Source organism: Elaeis guineensis, chromosome 6, assembly GCF_000442705.2.
Source record: "Elaeis guineensis isolate ETL-2024a chromosome 6, EG11, whole genome shotgun sequence".
NCBI lineage: Eukaryota > Viridiplantae > Streptophyta > Magnoliopsida > Arecales > Arecaceae > Elaeis > Elaeis guineensis.
The window spans coordinates 117,596,576-117,615,944 of record NC_025998.2 but is presented as its reverse complement, the minus strand read 5'-3'; the positions used below and the strand labels follow the sequence as shown (position 1 = coordinate 117,615,944).

At 35.6% G+C, this 19,369-nt stretch overlaps 1 protein-coding gene across 5 annotated transcripts; it reads right to left on the bottom strand.

The window, feature by feature from the left end:
- Positions 1-8,131: 8,131 nt before the first annotated feature.
- Positions 8,132-17,778, bottom strand: LOC105046721 (histidinol dehydrogenase, chloroplastic). Of its 5 annotated transcripts, XM_019851012.3 has the most exons (16): positions 17,631-17,727; positions 17,417-17,509; positions 16,225-16,362; positions 15,759-15,880; positions 15,612-15,664; positions 15,401-15,473; positions 12,253-12,354; positions 12,070-12,171; positions 11,889-11,960; positions 11,751-11,813; positions 11,623-11,664; positions 10,875-10,934; positions 10,021-10,131; positions 9,383-9,550; positions 8,802-8,892; positions 8,132-8,560 (listed from the first exon to the last, which is right to left on the bottom strand). In XM_019851012.3, exons 3-16 carry the CDS (start codon positions 16,346-16,348, stop codon positions 8,286-8,288), a joined length of 1,458 nt encoding a protein of 485 aa, XP_019706571.1. In that variant the 5' UTR covers positions 16,349-16,362; positions 17,417-17,509; positions 17,631-17,727; the 3' UTR covers positions 8,132-8,285. The 5 variants fall into 5 exon arrangements, with proteins under 5 accessions (XP_019706571.1, XP_010923703.1, XP_019706572.1 ...); XM_010925401.3 differs by lacking the exon at positions 17,417-17,509 and having other exon boundaries at positions 17,631-17,778; XM_019851013.3 differs by lacking the exon at positions 16,225-16,362 and having other exon boundaries at positions 17,631-17,726.
- Positions 17,779-19,369: the final 1,591 nt, after the last annotated feature.

Genomic DNA, 19,369 nt, shown 5'->3' with positions numbered 1-19,369 from the left:
AATCTATGCTACAGATAGTCATGAATATATTGAACTTGAGCTTCAGAGATGTTGAGTCCTACTCATTCTGGCAACTAAAAATGTACAAACATTGCCCACACACATATGGTAAGAAATACAATAAATTACTTATAGATGTTGTTACAAATAAAAGTAACAAACAAATATTGAATAATGTTATACACATATTTATTAGCATCATCTGATACATTGAAGCTCTACATTGAGTTATAGCAGTCAAAGCATCGCTCCTTCAAATCCAAAACTAAGAGGTACCAATTCCAAGACATGTTTATCGAAATGAATAAATATCTACAGTGCTCGAGATCTGATAATTGGATATCAGCCATCCATTTCTGTATATTTGATTGTGCTCAATCTATGATCTGATGGTGACTTCAGGGATTACTAAGATGACTCCTGAAAGGCATTGAAGCACAACAATCTACACCAAAAAAGAGAAGAAGAAGAAGAAGAGTAAGTCATAACATCCATTAGTTGAAAACAAAATGCATGCTTCTAATAAATTTCATACTTGTATCTCACAATGCAAAAACAAAGCAGTATTCTCCATAGGCTCCTTATACTCTATATGGAATAGCTTTATTATATGAAAGTATACACTAACGAGCTATGTATAATGCAAATAAAATCATTAAGATCAAAAAAAATATTAGAGCAGAGAAAATATGTGAGCAGTTAATTTTCATACATCACTCCATAGTGGCCCATCGTTAAGGAGTTGATCCATTGCATAGTATGTGCAACAATGTTAAGAAGTATCTTGATCCTCTCAGATAATCTCACTGCATAAAATATGCAGGTATTAACAAAAAAACTCATTATGAATAATGAGATAAAAAATATATATATTATTAACTTACTCAGAGTGATCACCATCGATATAGAAATCAATTGATGCTTCAAGAAATGATGGGAGTAAATCTTTCCCCTTCCCATGATAGGTGCGCTTGTTTGCCAATCGTATTGGCTTATTCGGTAGCACCGATGACTTAACATCTATTACTATAATAGAATCTCGAATATGCTAAAAGTGTTGAAATATAAGAAAGATTTTTAGTAAGTGTATTGAATATTTAATATATATCATACAAGCACATGATACAAAGACAAAAATTGTTACAGTGATTTAATAATTAATACATGAAAAAATCTCTAAACCTCTCTAAGGGAAAGGATCTCCTTGGTCCTTAACTGATTGACTTAGCTCCATCAGTGCAGTAGTAATAGGCTCCAAAAATGAATGCAATGAGCATCTAGATCACTCTTACTAGTGGATAAGACTGTGCTTCCTTTACCATGTTCTCCTCTTGCTGTTTCTTCCTTGCACGTTTGTAGGTCTTAGGAAGGTATGATATAGCCTTTCCCTTCTCTGTGGGTTTTTTCTCGTGAGCTTTCATTTTTACCTGCCTACATAATGAGGACACATGTTTCACGATAGCATGTTCTTTCTCGCACTCCACTTCAGCCACGAAACTAATCTAAAAAGAAAAAAAATGCTGGTACATAGTTAATAAGCATTCATATTATAATAAAAAAATATATCTTTAACTACAAATTAATAAAAATTACCTCCACCGCTTCATTACTAAGAGGTATAGTAGGATCCACTTTGGTTGGGTGGGGTTCTTCACGTACAAAAGAATGCTCTATTCTCACCTAATAATAAAGATTAATTAGATCAGAAATAACATCATTTCTAAATTTTCATATTATAACACAGTATTATACTCACCTCAGCAGGATCTACATTCATGCCTGTAATGTCATCTACTGCATTAAGCCCTTATCACAGAGCAACTTCTCGATGCAAGAAAGCCTCCTATCGAAGGCAAGAATCCATGTATCCTTCACTGCGACATCTTCGATAGATTGAGAGTCCTCTAAATGAAAATCGTGACTAATCAAGGATCTCTCAACAATTGCCATGCGTGGTTCTAAAGTATTAATTAGATGTCGTCTGGGCTGGCTAGACGATGGAACTTGAAAAATCACAAAAAATCTTAAAGATTGTATATAATAAGTAATGTATAGTAAGGATCTATATGTGTTCCTATATAGTAAAATTTTATGTATGCCATTTAAATATAGTATGTCAAATAGTATGCCGGCATATAACAGCTATGTACCAAACAGAAATAAGTGTATGCCACATGAAGATAATGACATACTATAAAGAATTAAAAAAAATATAGCAGAATCTCAATTGTCTGCTAATACTTTATAAGTATGCGCAAGATGAACTTTACTGTGTGTTGGCACATAATATGTGTGTGCCAAATACAAACTAATATGTGAGTCATGTAACTAATATGAAGTATAAAAAATTTAAAAAAAATAGATTTTATATGTGCCTGCCCCTATATTAAAAGTGCTCCTTATGGCCATCCTTATGACAGGAGATGTGCTTCATCCTCCTTAGGCTCTATCCTTTGAATCACCTATCATTAATAAAAAAAATTTCAAAAAAATTAGTTATGCTTCAATTGAATTATGTATGATGTTATATACAAAAGCTAATACCTCAAATTTTTTTAATTTCTTTATAGCTTCGGTGATTGCCTCCACCTTACGAGGGAACGGCGCATTGCTCCAACACAAAAAATGGAGATAAATGAATGGTGGTTTGTACTTTTTATGTAGACTATTGGTATGCTCAACAGCCCATGCATACATAAAAAAAGCAATATAAGTATTATATTTTAGAGGAATCTAACTATGTATCATACCAAAATAATATTAGATTAACTATGTACTTTAATAAATTAATTATATACCATACCAAAATAATGTTAGATTAACTATATACCATAATAGGTTAACTATGCAGTATGATAGACTAACTATGTACCAATATAGATTAACTGTGTATCATAATAAATTAATTGTGTACCAATATAGATTAACTGTATCATAATAGATTAATTATGTACTAACATAGATTAACTATATATTAATATAGATTAACTGTGTATCATAATAAATTAACTGTGTACCAATAGATTAACTGTGTATCAATATAGATTAACTATGTATCATAATAAATTAACTATGTACCAATATAAATTAACTGTGCACCAATATAGATTAACTGTGTACCACAACAAATTAATTATGTGCCATTCTATATTAACTACGTATCATGCTAGACTAATTGTGTACCATATTAAAGTAACCGATATCATATTAGATTGACTATCAAATAATTGAATTAAAAATAAATATAAACAAGCTTACCATCAGAGCCACCGTACATCCATCTATATAGTCAGCAGAGTCTCTTTCGGTTGTGTTCTTTATGCGCACACTCTCTGCAAGACTAGAGATCTACTATCGAAGGAAAGAAAAAATTGTAAGATCCCAACTATATGATCCTAGACGATCCAAATCATCAAGATATGGATATCATGTCTTTGGAATATGATAGTGTACAGTTGAAAAAAAATAGTTACAAAAAGATAAAGAACCCAACACTTAGTAAAGTCCTCCATATTCTGTAACCCAGACTTCCCAACAAGAGACATCAATTTATTTTTAACTAAATCTCAAGTAGTCTTTTTGTGGTCACCATCAAAAAAATCAGGTGATGAGGTCCGACTGAACCCTCCCCTCTCTGTATAATTTAGCTTCATCACCCGTAGTCCTTAAAATAAGGATGAGGGCAACATCAGTCCCCACAAAAAGAACCATAATCCTATCCAACCTAAAGCCCTCCTCATCATCCTCTGCTTGATATATGGAGGTCGAAGCAAATAGCCAAATGGAGTCGTAGCCACCTTTATCTCCTGCTCTTCGGACATGGACTTCATAAGTATGTCCATAATCTCGATATAATGACTCAAATAGCACCTTCCATTCACCATATTCATTATGGTCAATACAAAATTCTTTAGCTTTCCTTGAACTAGCCATCATAACACTGCATCACAAATCAAATTCAAACGATATATATTAGGTTACATTATCATAGAAGCTAATTTTGACTAACAAAATCAAATTACATATGAATATGGTTAAAACTCAAGTTGTGTGTGTGGGATCTTGGGCTGAGCTCAAGCAAATTAGAGCTTGCTTATGTTTGGCATGCTTACTCTCCTACCAAGCAGTGCTTAGGCTAAAGCTTCAGGTGCTTGCTTCACCTACTAGTGCCGAGTTGGCAATTGGGTAACTGATTGGGTGGTCCCTTCTGACAATATTGGGCTAAGTAACTTCACAACTTTATGTAATCTCATATTTTTATAAACTCATACTAGAATTTTGTGTATGTACAGTAGGCATGCAAATCTTCATCATTAGGGCTGATGTAAGATGGAGAATGTATATTTCTTTTCTCTGAAGCATTGAGACTTCATTAAAATAAGATTTATAAGTTTTAAAAGTTTTAAATTTTTAGGAAAGAGGATAAACAGTTAGTGGGACTTGATATTTTTATTTTCTAGATAGTTTTTCAGTAGCATTACTCTTTCCAATATTTTTTTCTGAGATAATGGTTTGATATTTTTCATCTAACCAACTATATTTTCATGTGATTACTTGAAATAAGCAATGAGCATTCATGTGATTAAATCAACTATTTATATTTACAAACTAATTCATAAGTAACAGAAATCCTACTCTAAGTAATAGCACCATTCATAAGTAAGAGCATTCATGTGGTCTCATTCATAACGAAGAAAACCTCTAATTGAAATTACTAAAATCTATGGAGAGAGAAGAGAGGGAGAAAGAGAGAAGAGCGACTGAGAGAGAACATTATCGACAGGCTTTGCTTCCACTTACATCCGCCACCTCGATTGTCGTTCCCATCGAAGAGAAGGCTACGAAACAAGAAGGCCACGAAACAAGAGAAGGCCTCAATCGTCATTCCGCATCCTCCACCTATTGCAACCTCACCACCGGTAGTATGAGTAAAATCATGCTGAAATACGACATCGGAGGTACTCATCAGAAAGAAGAAAAATGGAGAGATGAAAATTTGGAGAGACTATCGTATTCAATTTGAGGGCATTTTTGTCTCATGAGGGACTTCAAATTAAAATGCTATTTCTAATGGACCGGGAGTCATACTTTGGTCAACAGAGCTTAGAAATTTAAGTCTGGTCTACAAATGGATTGGGCGTTAAAATCTCCCTCCAAAAAAGGTAACATTTCCATCTAATAAAAAAGCTCTAGTAAAAAAAAAGAAAGAGAAAAAGGGTAACTTTGATCCCTCCTCCCTTGGATGCCATACGAAGATGAAAGCTCCTCGTATTAAAGAAAAGAAAATGGCCTGCTAGAAAGAGACAATAGAGATAAAATGAGAGCTAGAGAGAGAAAGGAAATCTGTATTGGTGTTGCAGATGGATGGCAAAACCTAACTCTAACCCTAGAAACCCTTAGATGGCATCGTCGCGGGTGATGGCATCGTCCTTGTCGGTGAACTCCGATCTCACATGCTAGTCCTCCATCTTCTCCTAAGCTGTCACCGACCTCCAAAGCTCCATCAATGGCAACCCCATCAAGACCCTCGGATTGATGAGGAGGACCTCCTCCGTAATTTGGATGTTGCCCTCATCGAGCTTGGCCTCCACCTCGGCGGTCTTGATCATGAGGCCGTTGAATGACACCTCCCTCACCGACCATATTCCATCCTCCTCACCGTAATTGCTATCTCCATCGAAAACCTTTTATTGATATTGATACGAAGATCGTTTGTATTACTTTCAAAAGCTTTCATTAAAAAAAAAACTCTAAAAAACACTTTGCTATTCACCCCAAATATAATGTTACTTTGGCTGGGTTTCTCGCAAGCCCTTTTGATTCGCGGACCTCTCTCTTTCCCCCACCCCACCACACCCCATCCCTCATATTCCCAAGTGCTACTAGAACCCGAGAAGCCGTAGGGCTTGCCATCCTGCCCTTAAAGATCTCTCTTTCCTCTTTCCTCTCGCTGCATGATCCTGATTGCTTTTTTTTTTTGGTACAAAAGATTGCTAGTTTTCTCCGTAAAACACCTAACGTGTGTCATTTGGAGGGTACTGACATGTGGCATTGCAGAAAATTATCCTATAATCCATGATTAACTGATGTTTAGATTTTGTACTAGATTGAGATCTAGTCATTTTTTTCTTGTCACTCCATGACAATAGAAAAGGACAAAGGTATATACAATAATCCAAAGCTGAACATTAATCATTGAGATCTTCGATCCAATCAGCATTAGATTAGATGCCATGAAAACTCTCTAACTCTCCCAAATTGAAGAACATCATAGAATATTCCTATATAACAGCAACCTAGTGTGAGGTACAAGGTGAATGCATATATTGGCAGACCTAAGTAACGACAAAGGCACCTCCATTTGATTGAATTATGAACCTATGGTAGCATATTAAAGTGCTTTTATAATGTTGTGATCTTTGATCAGATCAATGAGTGAATCACCACCCTGAGCTAACTAATACTATAAAGGTTTGGCACCACCCATTTTGGCCCGCTTCAAAAGATCAACAATGTATTTAGTTTGAGTAAGACTGAAATCAGATCTGATGCAGATCGGATACCAACATATTTATATCCATATTTATTTTATTTGACGAATACAAATATGGATATAAATATTATTTGGATGCAAAAATTTATATCTATATTTGTTTTAAATGGATACACATACAATTCGAATACTGAAAATATGGATATAATTATGAATATAATTTAGATAATTAAATGTTATGACTACAGGATCAAAAATATTACTAAATAGATGATAGATCACATTAATAATATATTTATATGGTTATATATTTTTTTAAAAAAATATATAAATGATATATAAAATTATATAGAATTATATGTAGATTTGGATATCCGGATATAGATCGAATAGTTATCTATCCATATCCATATTCTTTTTTTTTAGACGGATATAGATACAAATATAGATATTAGTTAGATCCTTAAATTTTTGTTCATATCTGAATCGATTTGGACACGAAAATAAATTCAGACGGATAATATCCATACCACTTGCACCCCTAAATTTGAGAGAGAGAAATCCTTATCATTGCAATGTGCCTTAATACAAACAAAATAATGAAGTGCCCAAGATCCTTTATTACAAATATGTGATTAGGATTTGAAATGTGTTTAAATAAGGCTCCACCATTATTACTAGTGATGATATCGTCCACCTATATGAGGAGGATAATATATACCCATCGATATTTCTCATAAATCTGAGTTCCGCGGGCGTGCCAAGAAAGCTATCGTTCCGTAGATGATTGGTGAATCAAAGGAGCTACACTCTTTTATCACAAAACAAAACAAAAAAAAGAGCTACACTCAAGGTGCCTGGTAGGCCATAGAGAGATTGTTGAATTGCAAAAACATAGTCGGGCCAACTTGGATCAATGAACCTCAGTTAGGGCCATGCATACTTCTTTTATATGAGTTTTTTGAAGGAATGAATTGTGGACACGTAATTTGACAAAGTGATCAACTTTGATTGACTTCTATTGAAAGAATAATTTTTACAGTGACATACTTTACCATTGGGTTGAAGGTACCAACGTAACTGACTCCAAATCGTTGGTTGATGGGATACTCGGATGACAAGATGTGCATTTTGTACCTCTCCACGGATGCATATGTCCGTTGTTTGATGCAGTATGCTCTTTTGCATTCATTAATATTTTGGTTTGGGTGAGGTGCAACTAAAGGCCAAGTGCCTTGCTTTGCAATGCATCAAATTCTTCAAAGTTGGATCACAAAGAAGCGAAGCACTTTCAGCTATTTGACAAGAAGTAATGGAAACAAGTGGCAATTAAAAGATTCAACATCAAGTAAAACAGTTTTAAAAGTAGAAGCAGGATGACCTAATCAATGATGCCACACTTCATTGGTGATCTTCCGGTTGAAAAGTGGCTGCTATTATTGGTGGAGAGGGATGATGACTGAAATGTATATAGACCATCGTTGGAACAGAGACTTTCTTAAGACGTTCTTTTGAAAGAAATGAGCATCAGTGAAGATAAAATGACAGTTACCAAAACCCCCAGACAGTGCAACTGCTGCAGTAGTGTGATGGCATATCACCATTCATGCACCTGAAGCTGAGGACAGGAGAATTCAGTTGCTTTTCCATGTCATGATTTCTTTTATCCTTTTATTTCAGAGAATTCCATGTATTCAAATAAATTGTAACTTTCAACCACATCAGCTGTCAAAAAAGAAGGGAAAGAGAAGTGCAATACAGCCTCTATAGATTTTGAAGTGATAAATATTAACTAAGCAGGTAGGGCAGCCTCAATGTCCTGGAGCCTAAGGGTAACAGCTCTCTTGTGAGCCTCAAGGCCTTCAACTTCTGCCATCTTGGCCACATGGGGACCAAGCCTTTGTAGTCCTTCCTCTGTAAGAGACTGCACAGTAATGTATTTGAGGAAGGAGTTCAATGACACCCCACTGTACATCTTAGCATACCCATAAGTTGGAAGGACATGATTCGTCCCACTCGCATAGTCGCCCACACTTTCTGGTGTCCATTGCCCTAGAAACACTGAACCTGCAACAGAACATTTACAATTGTCATTGCTCAATCAGGGAATTACATATTTAGCAACTACTATATGGTTATTTGATGCCTTGTAATAGAATGTGTTGCAAGCTTGAACCCCAATGCCCCAGCATACATGATTGTAGACCACAGTCAAGATGATATAATGCTATTCTTCTTTACAAGCATACAAGTAGGCACTCTGTCAGTATGGTAAAGATGACAACAACTCAAATCGGCTGGTATCTACCTGCATTCTCAATGAGACTCTCCCACCTCTCTGCATCTTTGACATTAATGATCAAATGCTCAGGAGCATACAAATTTGAGAAAGAGATTGCCTGCAAGAAGGTGAAGAGATAGTTAAACTCATACTTCAGCAAGAATAATTCAAGACCTCAAATTTACGAAATTCAGCCAAGTCTGCAGAAACCAATGCTTCAACTGTCTTTTGAACAACAGCCGAGACAATGGCCGTACGCAATAAACCATCACATAAAAACTTACTTGACCAGGTGAGTATACCTGTCCGGTTACATATAGAAAAAAAATCATAGGTGTCATGTGTCACATTCATCCATAGGACAACACTTTGACCATGACCAAAGAAAGTAAGCTTTTACAGTCAACAAAGTGGTAATCACCAGAGGTTGCTGATCAAACTGAGGAGACTGCAAGAATGTTATGCCAGTTTAATCCTACATATGTGCATATGCTTGTTTGAGAAACTAACATAGACCTTCACATTCTTCCTTTTCTTTCTGAATTCATGACAACATAGAACAAAAACGTTGCACTTATGAAAAAAGAATGATGGGGTGCCAAAACAACCTCAATCATATCTTGGGCAAACACAGTGAAGCTATGGCTGAGGGCTTTTGAAGCAAATTCTCCTCTTGGAAGGTTTGCACATTGTTTGCTAAGTTCAGCCTCAATGGCACTGAGATCCACATCTCCAACAATAACAAGAACCACCTGACTATCTGGTCCATGTTCTGCCTGAAAAATAAGTAGAGCATCCTGTTAGAACATAGTCTGCCATACAATTAAGAACCAATCATCAGATCACATAATCGAGTCCAAACTCAGAGAGGTTGGAATATCTAAAAATATAAAAGTCCTGAACTAACGTATAATCACTTTGTACCAAAAAACATAAAATCACCTTTACAAACCCCCTCCCCCCACCACAAAAAAAAAAAGAAAGACATACAAACACTAAAAGTGAGTTCTTTGTTTGATCATATAGCTTCATTTAGCAGCCTTTTGAAATACCAGTTTTAGTGAACGAGATTGATCTAGTAATATTAAATAGGATAGCAGCTTCTTAAACGTCAAACATGCCATATGTGAAAATAAATAAATAAATAAATAATCCTGCATTTTCAAACAGAGGTTTCTTTGTGCCTTCTCCATCCAACAGATTATAAGCAATTGATAAAATAAAACAGCAAAAGAAACACAAATACCTGAGAAAGTAGATCTGCAGCTACATGAACTGGATTGGCATGGTTATCAGCAATAACTAAAACTTCTGATGGGCCTGCTGGCATGTCGATAGAAACCATTGCTTCACTATTCTGCAGGGACAAGAGATAGCATAGGAAAGGGTGACGTGTTAATCTCCATAAGCAGTGAATGGGAAACTTTGACCTGAACCTGGAGCATTTGTTAATGCAGATATTTTAATCATAAACATGGTAAGGATATTTGGCTAAATAAAACTTTCAGGCCCCATGGAACCTTCCCCAGGCAGGAGAAAAAAATGTCAAGGGGATTTTAAATAGACTAAAGAAGTTCTGAGAAGTTTTACAAAGCTTTCTTAGTCTGAAAATAAAAATCAAGTGAAACAAAAGAATATAATCCACTTCTTATGTAGGTCTAGTCATTAATTTGTTCTCCAAGCAATGACAAAAGAGGCTTAGACACATACTGATGTACTTTAAAAACCTTAAAAGCATATTAGCAGCTATTAGGGCCAGTTTGAGTACATGCATCTTGTGCCCTCATACATTCCCATACAGGAGGGAAGTGATTTTTCTTTTTTTGTTTTTTTTGTTTTTTTTTGGTGGGGTGGGGGTGGGGGTGCTGCGGGAACCATTTAAGGACCGCTCAAAATGACCTTCTAAAAGGAATGTGACATCCCTAAATAATGAGCTTGCGCAACTGAGGCTCCCCAAACTGACACTTCATTTTGACCTCATCAGTTTCCACCCATATGGTCTCAAGACATGGGAATCCAGACATCCTAATACATCTTTAAGGTCTCAAAAACATAAACAAAATAATAGAGAAGAAAAGAAAACTGAAGAAGAAGGTATACCTGGAGTATCATTTTTGCAGCTGTAACATACTGATTTCCTGGCCCAAAAATTTTCTCCACCTGCATAATATCATACTACTTAGTTTTCTGACAAATATCCGATTCACAGCAATGATCATGTTCAAGAAGTGCTTTACAAAAACTATCGAGAAGTAAGCAGAATATGTATATCCGCAAATTGAAGATACATTATAAAGAATACAATGTGGATTATTTAATTCCAATGTATCAACTACTTAAATTTCCTGTAATTAATGAATCACATTAGCCAACTCTACTGAGAATAGATTAACTTAGGATAAATTAATGGCACCTTGTTAATGCACATGTCTGCGTTTGTAGGATAGGCAAAGGCAGGAAATTTTGTTACATGAAAAATTTAAGTAACAATAAAAGCAGAAAGAAGCCCTTGTGAAAAAGAAACATTAGAAAGTAGGAGTCCGTAACTCCTAGTACGACAGCAGGATCAAACTTTAGGATTCCCTTCTATCATGACTAGAAGGAATACCATTCCATACTTAAAAGCTACTTCTCTATTAGAAATTGTCCCAGAATATTCATATGCAAATGAAATTATTGGTTTCTAAACCTCCAAGAATGGTCAAACTGGAAGAAGAATCTTTAAAACCTTGAAGTTGAAAAGATTTTATTAATAGTCATGGGAAAACTGTCAGCCACATGTGCATTTAAATGTGAGTGAAATCAATGATTTCATGACTACTATATCATAGATACTGAATAGAAATACCTTTGGACATGATATGGTGCCCCAAGCCATGGCTGAGATAGCCTGTAGATATGAACAAAATAAGATCTGCTGACTAAAAGAATATGAAGCATATTCACATTAAAAAGGTCTCCTCAATATCCTTTCACCTGAGCTCCCCCAGCTTTTAATATGTGTGTCACACCTGCTTTCTTGGCACAATAAAGTACCTCCTACAAAAAAAAAAAGGGGCAATATTTTAATTTATAGGAGGGATGACAATAATTAGGTTTCCCAAGAAGATTTACCTTGCAAACACTACCGTCATGACTCGGGGGAGTAGCAAGAACAATAGTTTTGCACCCAGCAATCTGTGCAGGCTGGTACAGAAAAGAATCAAGAATCAACCAGGTTTGCTCACCTAGAGGTATCAAAGCTCACCATACAATTAAACCACTAAACTGATCTGGAGGAAGAGAACAAGCATACCACAGATAGCATCAAAGCAGTTGAGGGTAAGACTGCAGTCCCTCCTGGAACATAAAGCCCCACAGAGCCAATGCACCTTGCTATTCTTTTGCACCTAACACCCTGTTCACATTCTTCACATCCAAATTTAACAGACACAAGAAAACAAGGTAGCAATGAGATTAATAGAAATCAATTGCTTACTCTCATATTCTCGATATTCTTCTCAGGAACCCTTTGAGCAACATGAAACGCATAGATATTGTCATATGCCACATCAAATGCTTCCCTGACATCTGGATCAAGCTGCAGTAGACAAATAAATAATACTCATGCATGCATACCATGTACAGGATTGAGCGAATAATGCCGACAATAAACATATGGACTCTAGATATATTTTATCAGATCACAGAAATACAACTGATGTATGAACATATGCTTCCCTGACATCTGGATCAAGCTGCAGTAGACAAATAAATAATACTCATGCATGCATACCATGTAAAGGATTGAGTGAATAATGCCGACAATAAACATATAGACTCTAGATATATGTTATCAGATCACAGAAATACAACTGATGCATGAACATATACTTCTGACAACAGCACCAGGATAATAAAAGACCATTATTTATGACTATAGAAACAATGTGATGCATAAGCATCCAAGAATAAGAGTTTGACACCATGCAATAAATCCATTATCTCTACTGCTAGGGTTTTAAATAAGGTTATTATCATTAAAAATGATAATTATACAAAGACAGGTAAAATATTAGAGCTGAACGCTTCAACACATAGTGACATCAGTATTTCTCCCATTTTAAACTTCTCATAATACTATTATCAATGTAGGGTGCAGCACACTACTGAACAGAAAGGAAGAAGAGAAGCATAGGAGCAAACAAAATTCGCACATGGCACTTACCCAACCATCAAAATTAGAGCAACACAAGAGTATCACTCACATTTACCTGCTTTCATCCAAAAGTTCAAGCTACTCAAGCTGCTTGCCCAAAAGAACCATTTCAGGAACCAACATTCTAGAAATGTCCTCATCAAAACTAATTTTACCAGAACTTCATATCTCATCTCTTCTCATAACTAACAGAAACATGCAGTATGATCTCAAATGCTGTGCCACTCTATAGGCTTGAATAACTCCTACAAGTGTTCAAAGAAGCTTCAATTCCCTCACTTCAATGGAACTAACAATGTTACATCATTTTCCAAGTTTCTCTTTTAAAATATTTTCTTTATGTATAACATTTCCACAAATATAAAACTAACTCTAACTATAAAACACAAAAAGAGACACCAACAGATAGATAAACAATAGTTGGTATATGGAGCATTAGTCAACATATATCCCACATGGGTGTTCCTTCATAGTTTCTATTAGAACAATGATTCTTTCCTACCCCCTGACCACATATTCCGAGTAGCCTCATGAATTTGTCTACTTAGAATTTGGGGCAGGAGCACCGGGATGGCTGATTCTTAGGCTTAGAAGGAGGCCTGGAGGCCAGGTTTGGGCCCTAAATTCACATCCTTTCATGCTTTAATGATACTGAGCAAATTAAGCACATAAAATGTCGGTTGTTAAGTTATATGACCTAAAGAACAATAAACTATAAAATTTCAAGTTCACTACTACCTTCTATCCACACTAATTGTGGATAAACTTACTGCCAATTTCTAGGCAGGTGTAACATGGTGTGTATTATTTGCAGATGTTGTATTGGTTGATGTAAAAAGAATAAATGCTAAATTGGATTCATGGACAAAATATTTGAGGATAAGGTCTTCTTAAAATTAATGGGAAAAAAAAAAGCAAAACATTTGAAATGCAATTTCAGTGAAAATAGAAACAAAAGTGAGGTCCCACTTAAGATGGACAAATGAGGGATACCACAAAGATGGAAAATTTTATTATTTAGTGTCTATCATACAAGATAATTGGCGGATGGATGAAGATATATGTAGTAGAACTAGAGTCAGTTAAATGAAGTTGAGAAGTGCTTCTGGGGCATTACGTGATCCACATATATCTTGATTAAAGAGAAAATTGTATGGCTCAAAATGCCATAAAGAGTGCCTAGGAAAATAAGAATTTGGCTAAATGAGAATGTTGAGATGGATTTGATAAAAACAACAAGGATAAATTGAAAAATGTGTATGTTTGAGAAGATATAGAAGTTGCACAAATTAAGGAAAGAATGATGGAGAACTAATTGAGGTGGTATGGGCCCATATAAAAGAAGATCTGATAGGCTTTAGGAAGGAGACTTCAACGTTTGTTGGTAGATGGAGGAAACAGAGGGAAAGACCTAAGATAGCATAGATGGAAGTTCTAGGAAAGCATACATGTAAAAAACTAGAAATAACATTAGAGGTAGCACTAAACTGGAATGAAAATAAATTCGATCAAAATATTGGGGATTATCCATCCACTCCATTTAAGAATGGCATTCCATCTATAATCCCTTCTCTGATAGTCCTCGGTGGGCAAGTTTGACAACATATGGCATTCGCTAGTCTTAATCAAAAAAGAAAAGAATGGATGCTGTTTCCAAAGGGCCAACCATGCAATTTTTCTAAACATCTTTATTTTTTTTTTTTTGTTATCAAGGGATTTGTAATGGAGATCAAGTGAAAAGAAAGAGAAATCTGAATTATATTAGTTGTAAGAAAGAAAGAATGATGAAGAAGAATAAATTCTGTGTGTAATTAAAGACTTGATTTCCACATCCCAAAAGATTGAGAGTTTCCTACAAACCACCTATTGGTAGTTCCTTTTCCCTTCTTTCTTCCTTTTCTAGAAGTGATGACATGTTTGTTAGATATAAGGATCTCTTCCAATATCCGTTCATGATATAAAGACATTAGCATTTCTTCTTTTTCTTTTTAATATAAAAAAAAAAATCTTAGCATGATACATAATGCCTCAGATACAGTTCTTAGATTAAAACCTTCTCTTTATCAGCATCTTATAACCAATATAATCACATCATAAAAGATAAATTAAAAAAAAAATACAATTTCATAGCTATGAAACCTGATATGCAAAAATATAGTAGCACTTTGACTTGACTTATTAATAGGAAAACCAATCTTTCTTTCAAAATAAACAATTGGATGAAAAACAAATAAACTGCTGCATGTATAGATATGGCTTGCATATTTCATATAAACTACTAAACTTTCAAGAAAAATTATCTTAACATAGAAGAATAATATTTCTGCCACCAACTTTAAGAAAGAAAATGCATTTCTATTAAAACTGCTGTTGACAATAGGTGCATATTTAGTTCTCAATAACAAGCATGCAGTCAGGATCAGCCTACCTTGGGATCCGGAAGATCGGAAACAAGCTCAACTACTCGATCCAATACAACTTTGTCAAATTTTGTGGTATAACTGGGCCACAGGAAAAAAGACACAAGTCTCAGCACTAGCCTCCTGGTCGATCATTAACTCCAATAATACTTTTTAAAAAAAAAAAAAAAAAAGATGATAGGAAGATATAATATGAATGCACATTGAAGAAAGACCCACTCTATAACTGCAGCATCACCTCTAATCCGGACATCATCCACAATTGGGTTTACCTAATTAAGAAAAAAGGCAATATATTCATCAAGATCACACTTAAACTTTCTTATTGAAGTAAATCTTCATATTGAAGAGATTAAGTAAACTCACGGCACTGAAAATGGAAGTGAAATCAATACGAGGACGAGCCTTGAGGCCTTCAACCTCAGCATGACTAAGCTCTGAGAGCTTGTAAGATTTCATTGAACACCTAGTACCTCGACCTCTAGATCCTGTAACAATAATTAATACACATTACAGCATCAACCACTGGAACTGCACAGTGTTGTATTTATTTGTGAAAAATATGCGTCACCAATAGTGGGACCATATTGAAGTTTTACATATTAAAGAAAAAGGAGAGAGATGCGTTCAAAGTCATTCAAGTGTTTGTCAAAAGAAAAAAGGCCAAAAAAAAAGAAAAAAGAAAAGAAAAAGAAAACAAGAACAGGCTGAGGTGACTAAAGAGTTCCTAGAACAACATTATCATCTACTATTAAAACTTCCACGCAAAAGTATCTACTACTAAAACTAAGCAGCCCAAACACAGAAATTAACAATAGAGAGCAGAATACACCTTGTGACAAACAATATGACTGATATCTTCTATGCTTAGGGACACTGAATATTCGAAAATGACGAGTAACATGTGTGTCAATAAATTGATTAGTCTTTATCAAAGGCAAAATGGCAGTGTCCATCACAACCTTATATCCTGCATATCATATAGGAAAAAGAAAAAGTAATCAGACAGAAAAATTATACAAGTGCAGCCAGATTTTTACCACTCCATCACTGATCAATTTAACTAAATGCATGATTGTAAATGATATCACAACCTCAAGATTCACATCTTAATAACTATTCCTTCACATAAAATGTATTTCCGTGGGTAGTATGAGGAATGATGATGCTAAGGGTCAGACTGGGTAGTTAGAATTTTTAGCCCATTTTTTACGAAAAAGAATTTTTAACTCATGGGATTGAAAGATTACAGGGTTCAGATTCTTGACCTGTAACATGAGACCCGATACCCAATAAATAAAAATCTCCATAGGTTGTCAATCCTATCTTGTGTTTGCACACAAGGAATCTACCAAGCAGTTGCAATATTACATAAATCAATGCAATTATTTTAATAAAGGAAAGAGATTAAATTAAGTTTACATAATAATGAAATCTAAACAAAGAAATGCAATTCATAAAACAAGCAATAGTAATTGTGCTGTCGAGTAATTGATTCAAAAATCTGCTCTTCAATCAGAGGGCTTCAGCCCCATCTTTTCTTCCCATCAAAAAAAGAAAAAGTTCCAAACAGACCGAAGGAAACAAAGAGAAGACAGCCAGCGATTGCGATTGAGAAGCGGCCATGGTGGGAGAAGATGAGAGGAAAGGGTTGAAGCGACAGCGAGAAGGGGAAATAGAGGACCATGCGCCGGTGGTGACGATGCAAATATCAATTTCCATCGGAAATGCAAACCCAGAGTATGGTAGAATTCAAGCATTTCGAAAGGAAATCCCAAAGATAACCTCAGCATACTCAGAATTTCAATCTCAAGTACAAAAGATCAGATTTTTTGGGTAACTGTACTGTGCTAATGAAATGCAACAAAATTTTCGTGCCATTAGGTATCTGACTGCCATCTGTAGAGCTAAACTACTACTAGAAATGCATCTGAGTTCAACAGAATCCTCAACATCCATCCTTTTTATCAAGAAACAGAAACACGAAGAGAGTCCTTCATGTAGGTTTCATCAGAATCAGGTACCTTAAGAACCACCAAGAAGGGGATTTCATGCGATATGGAGCAGGATCGAGAGGTTTGGGGGATTACAGCGGAGCGGTGGCGGCAGCGGCTGTGCTAGCGGACGGGAAGGGGCCGGGGGCGGAGATGATGGGTGAAGAAGGATGGCAGAGCGGTGTGAGTCCATGGTTCTAAAAGCTCCTAAGAAGAAGAGAAGAGGAGGAGGAAGAGATCTTACCTGACTACGTGAGCGAGGGATTGGAGGAGGGAGACAAGGGCGAAAGGGCGGCTTGGGAGCGCACGAGAAGATTGGGGCGGTAGGGCAGCTCTGAACCAGTGAACCGGGCCAGACCATCTGTGCATATATATTCGGACCAGTCGTTTGAACTTTGAAGTCAGCTTTTTTTAAAACTTAAATCGAAAGCAAACCGTCTTTTACGGTTCAAAATATTTTCAACCTAAAACCAAACCAAGTATAAAAAACCGGTTTTTTTGTTATTTTTTTTTTGTTTGTATACCCACAGCTGAGAGAATTTTGAGCTATTATTATGAGCACGTGCGGGCTCAGACTGGCATTTGCAGTAGCCAAGCCCGGCCTGCCAACCAGATGAGAAACCGAGGGAACCGGACCCAACCCTTCTCGCTTCCTGGCAAGTTTCACTATATTTTGACCATGGATGTAGGCTAATGTATCTACTTCAAGGCTACCTAATGTCATAGTCCTAAATGTAAATCTATTAGCTTAGACCGGTTCTCCTTCCAACAACTTAAGCTTTTAAGCCTTGAATCAATGATAACTGGTATTAAAGCAAGGTCTGTCATGTGTCACCTTCTTTATTATTAGTCATATCGGCTCCCCTATTGAGGATGATTGAGGAGGATGTGATAGGATGGAGTAGAACCTGAGCCATGGGTCGGCCTTCCTCTCTCAAGGAAGAGCCGATCCTAGCAAAGGTGTCATAAGAATGGGGTGGGAGATTGTCACAGTTCCATATTGACTAAAAAAAAGGATATTGTATAAGTTTATTAGCTTGGGTCAATCCTCTTAATATTTTAAGTTTTTGGGCTGTGAGTGCGTGCCACTAATAATAGCCATCTAAAGACAAGGCTTGTTTACAGTTTGGAAGAATATTTTCACAATGCCAGAAAATGGAGTAGATTATTAGTCACCGATTCAACCATCAGGGGTCAACATGAGTCGAATCATGATATTATAATTTAATTATTAATTATCTATATAAAAAATAGATTAAAATTATAAGTATTTAGTGCCATGGTGGGTTTTAATTAAATAAGAGGATAAACAACAGGAAATGTGGTGGTAACTGTAAATTATGGTTATTCTGAAGCTATTTATTTTTTGGTGACTGGCATTGGAAACAAATTCTGAAGCTGCAGCTGATGGTTGGAGTATGTTTGATGGGAGTATTATCCTGAAAGAGCTCGAATAGAACATATATTTTGGGAGCTGATACAATTCTTTTTGCTAGAACTCGAGATGAAGAATATTCGGTATCTAAAGTTTGATGTAAACTGGGCAATTGAGATTCACCATCATTAACTTTGACGTAAATTCTCTTCCAAGATTATTTTTGATGAGATTTCTATTATTTATATTTCTGCATTTACAATCAATGAAAGAATTGGAAAACACCATTAAATAACAATCCAAAGATAATTTTCAATTAAATTTATAGAATATTTACAACACAGGCATCAAAAAATTCAACACCATGAACATATGATAATATATATGTTGTGGAAAAATCCTATTAAAAATTTCAAAATTTAATGCATTTTTCATGCAGTCCTAAAATTGCGTAGCATCATCAGCACCACATCTCATAATAATTAAGCCTATCCTTTCCTTTTTTTTTTTTTTGGTAAGAAAGAAGAACTTTATTCACAAATTAAAGTCTATAGCAAAAGTTAGGATAGAGCCCATAAACATCAATATGCAGAAGAGAAATTCTTTGT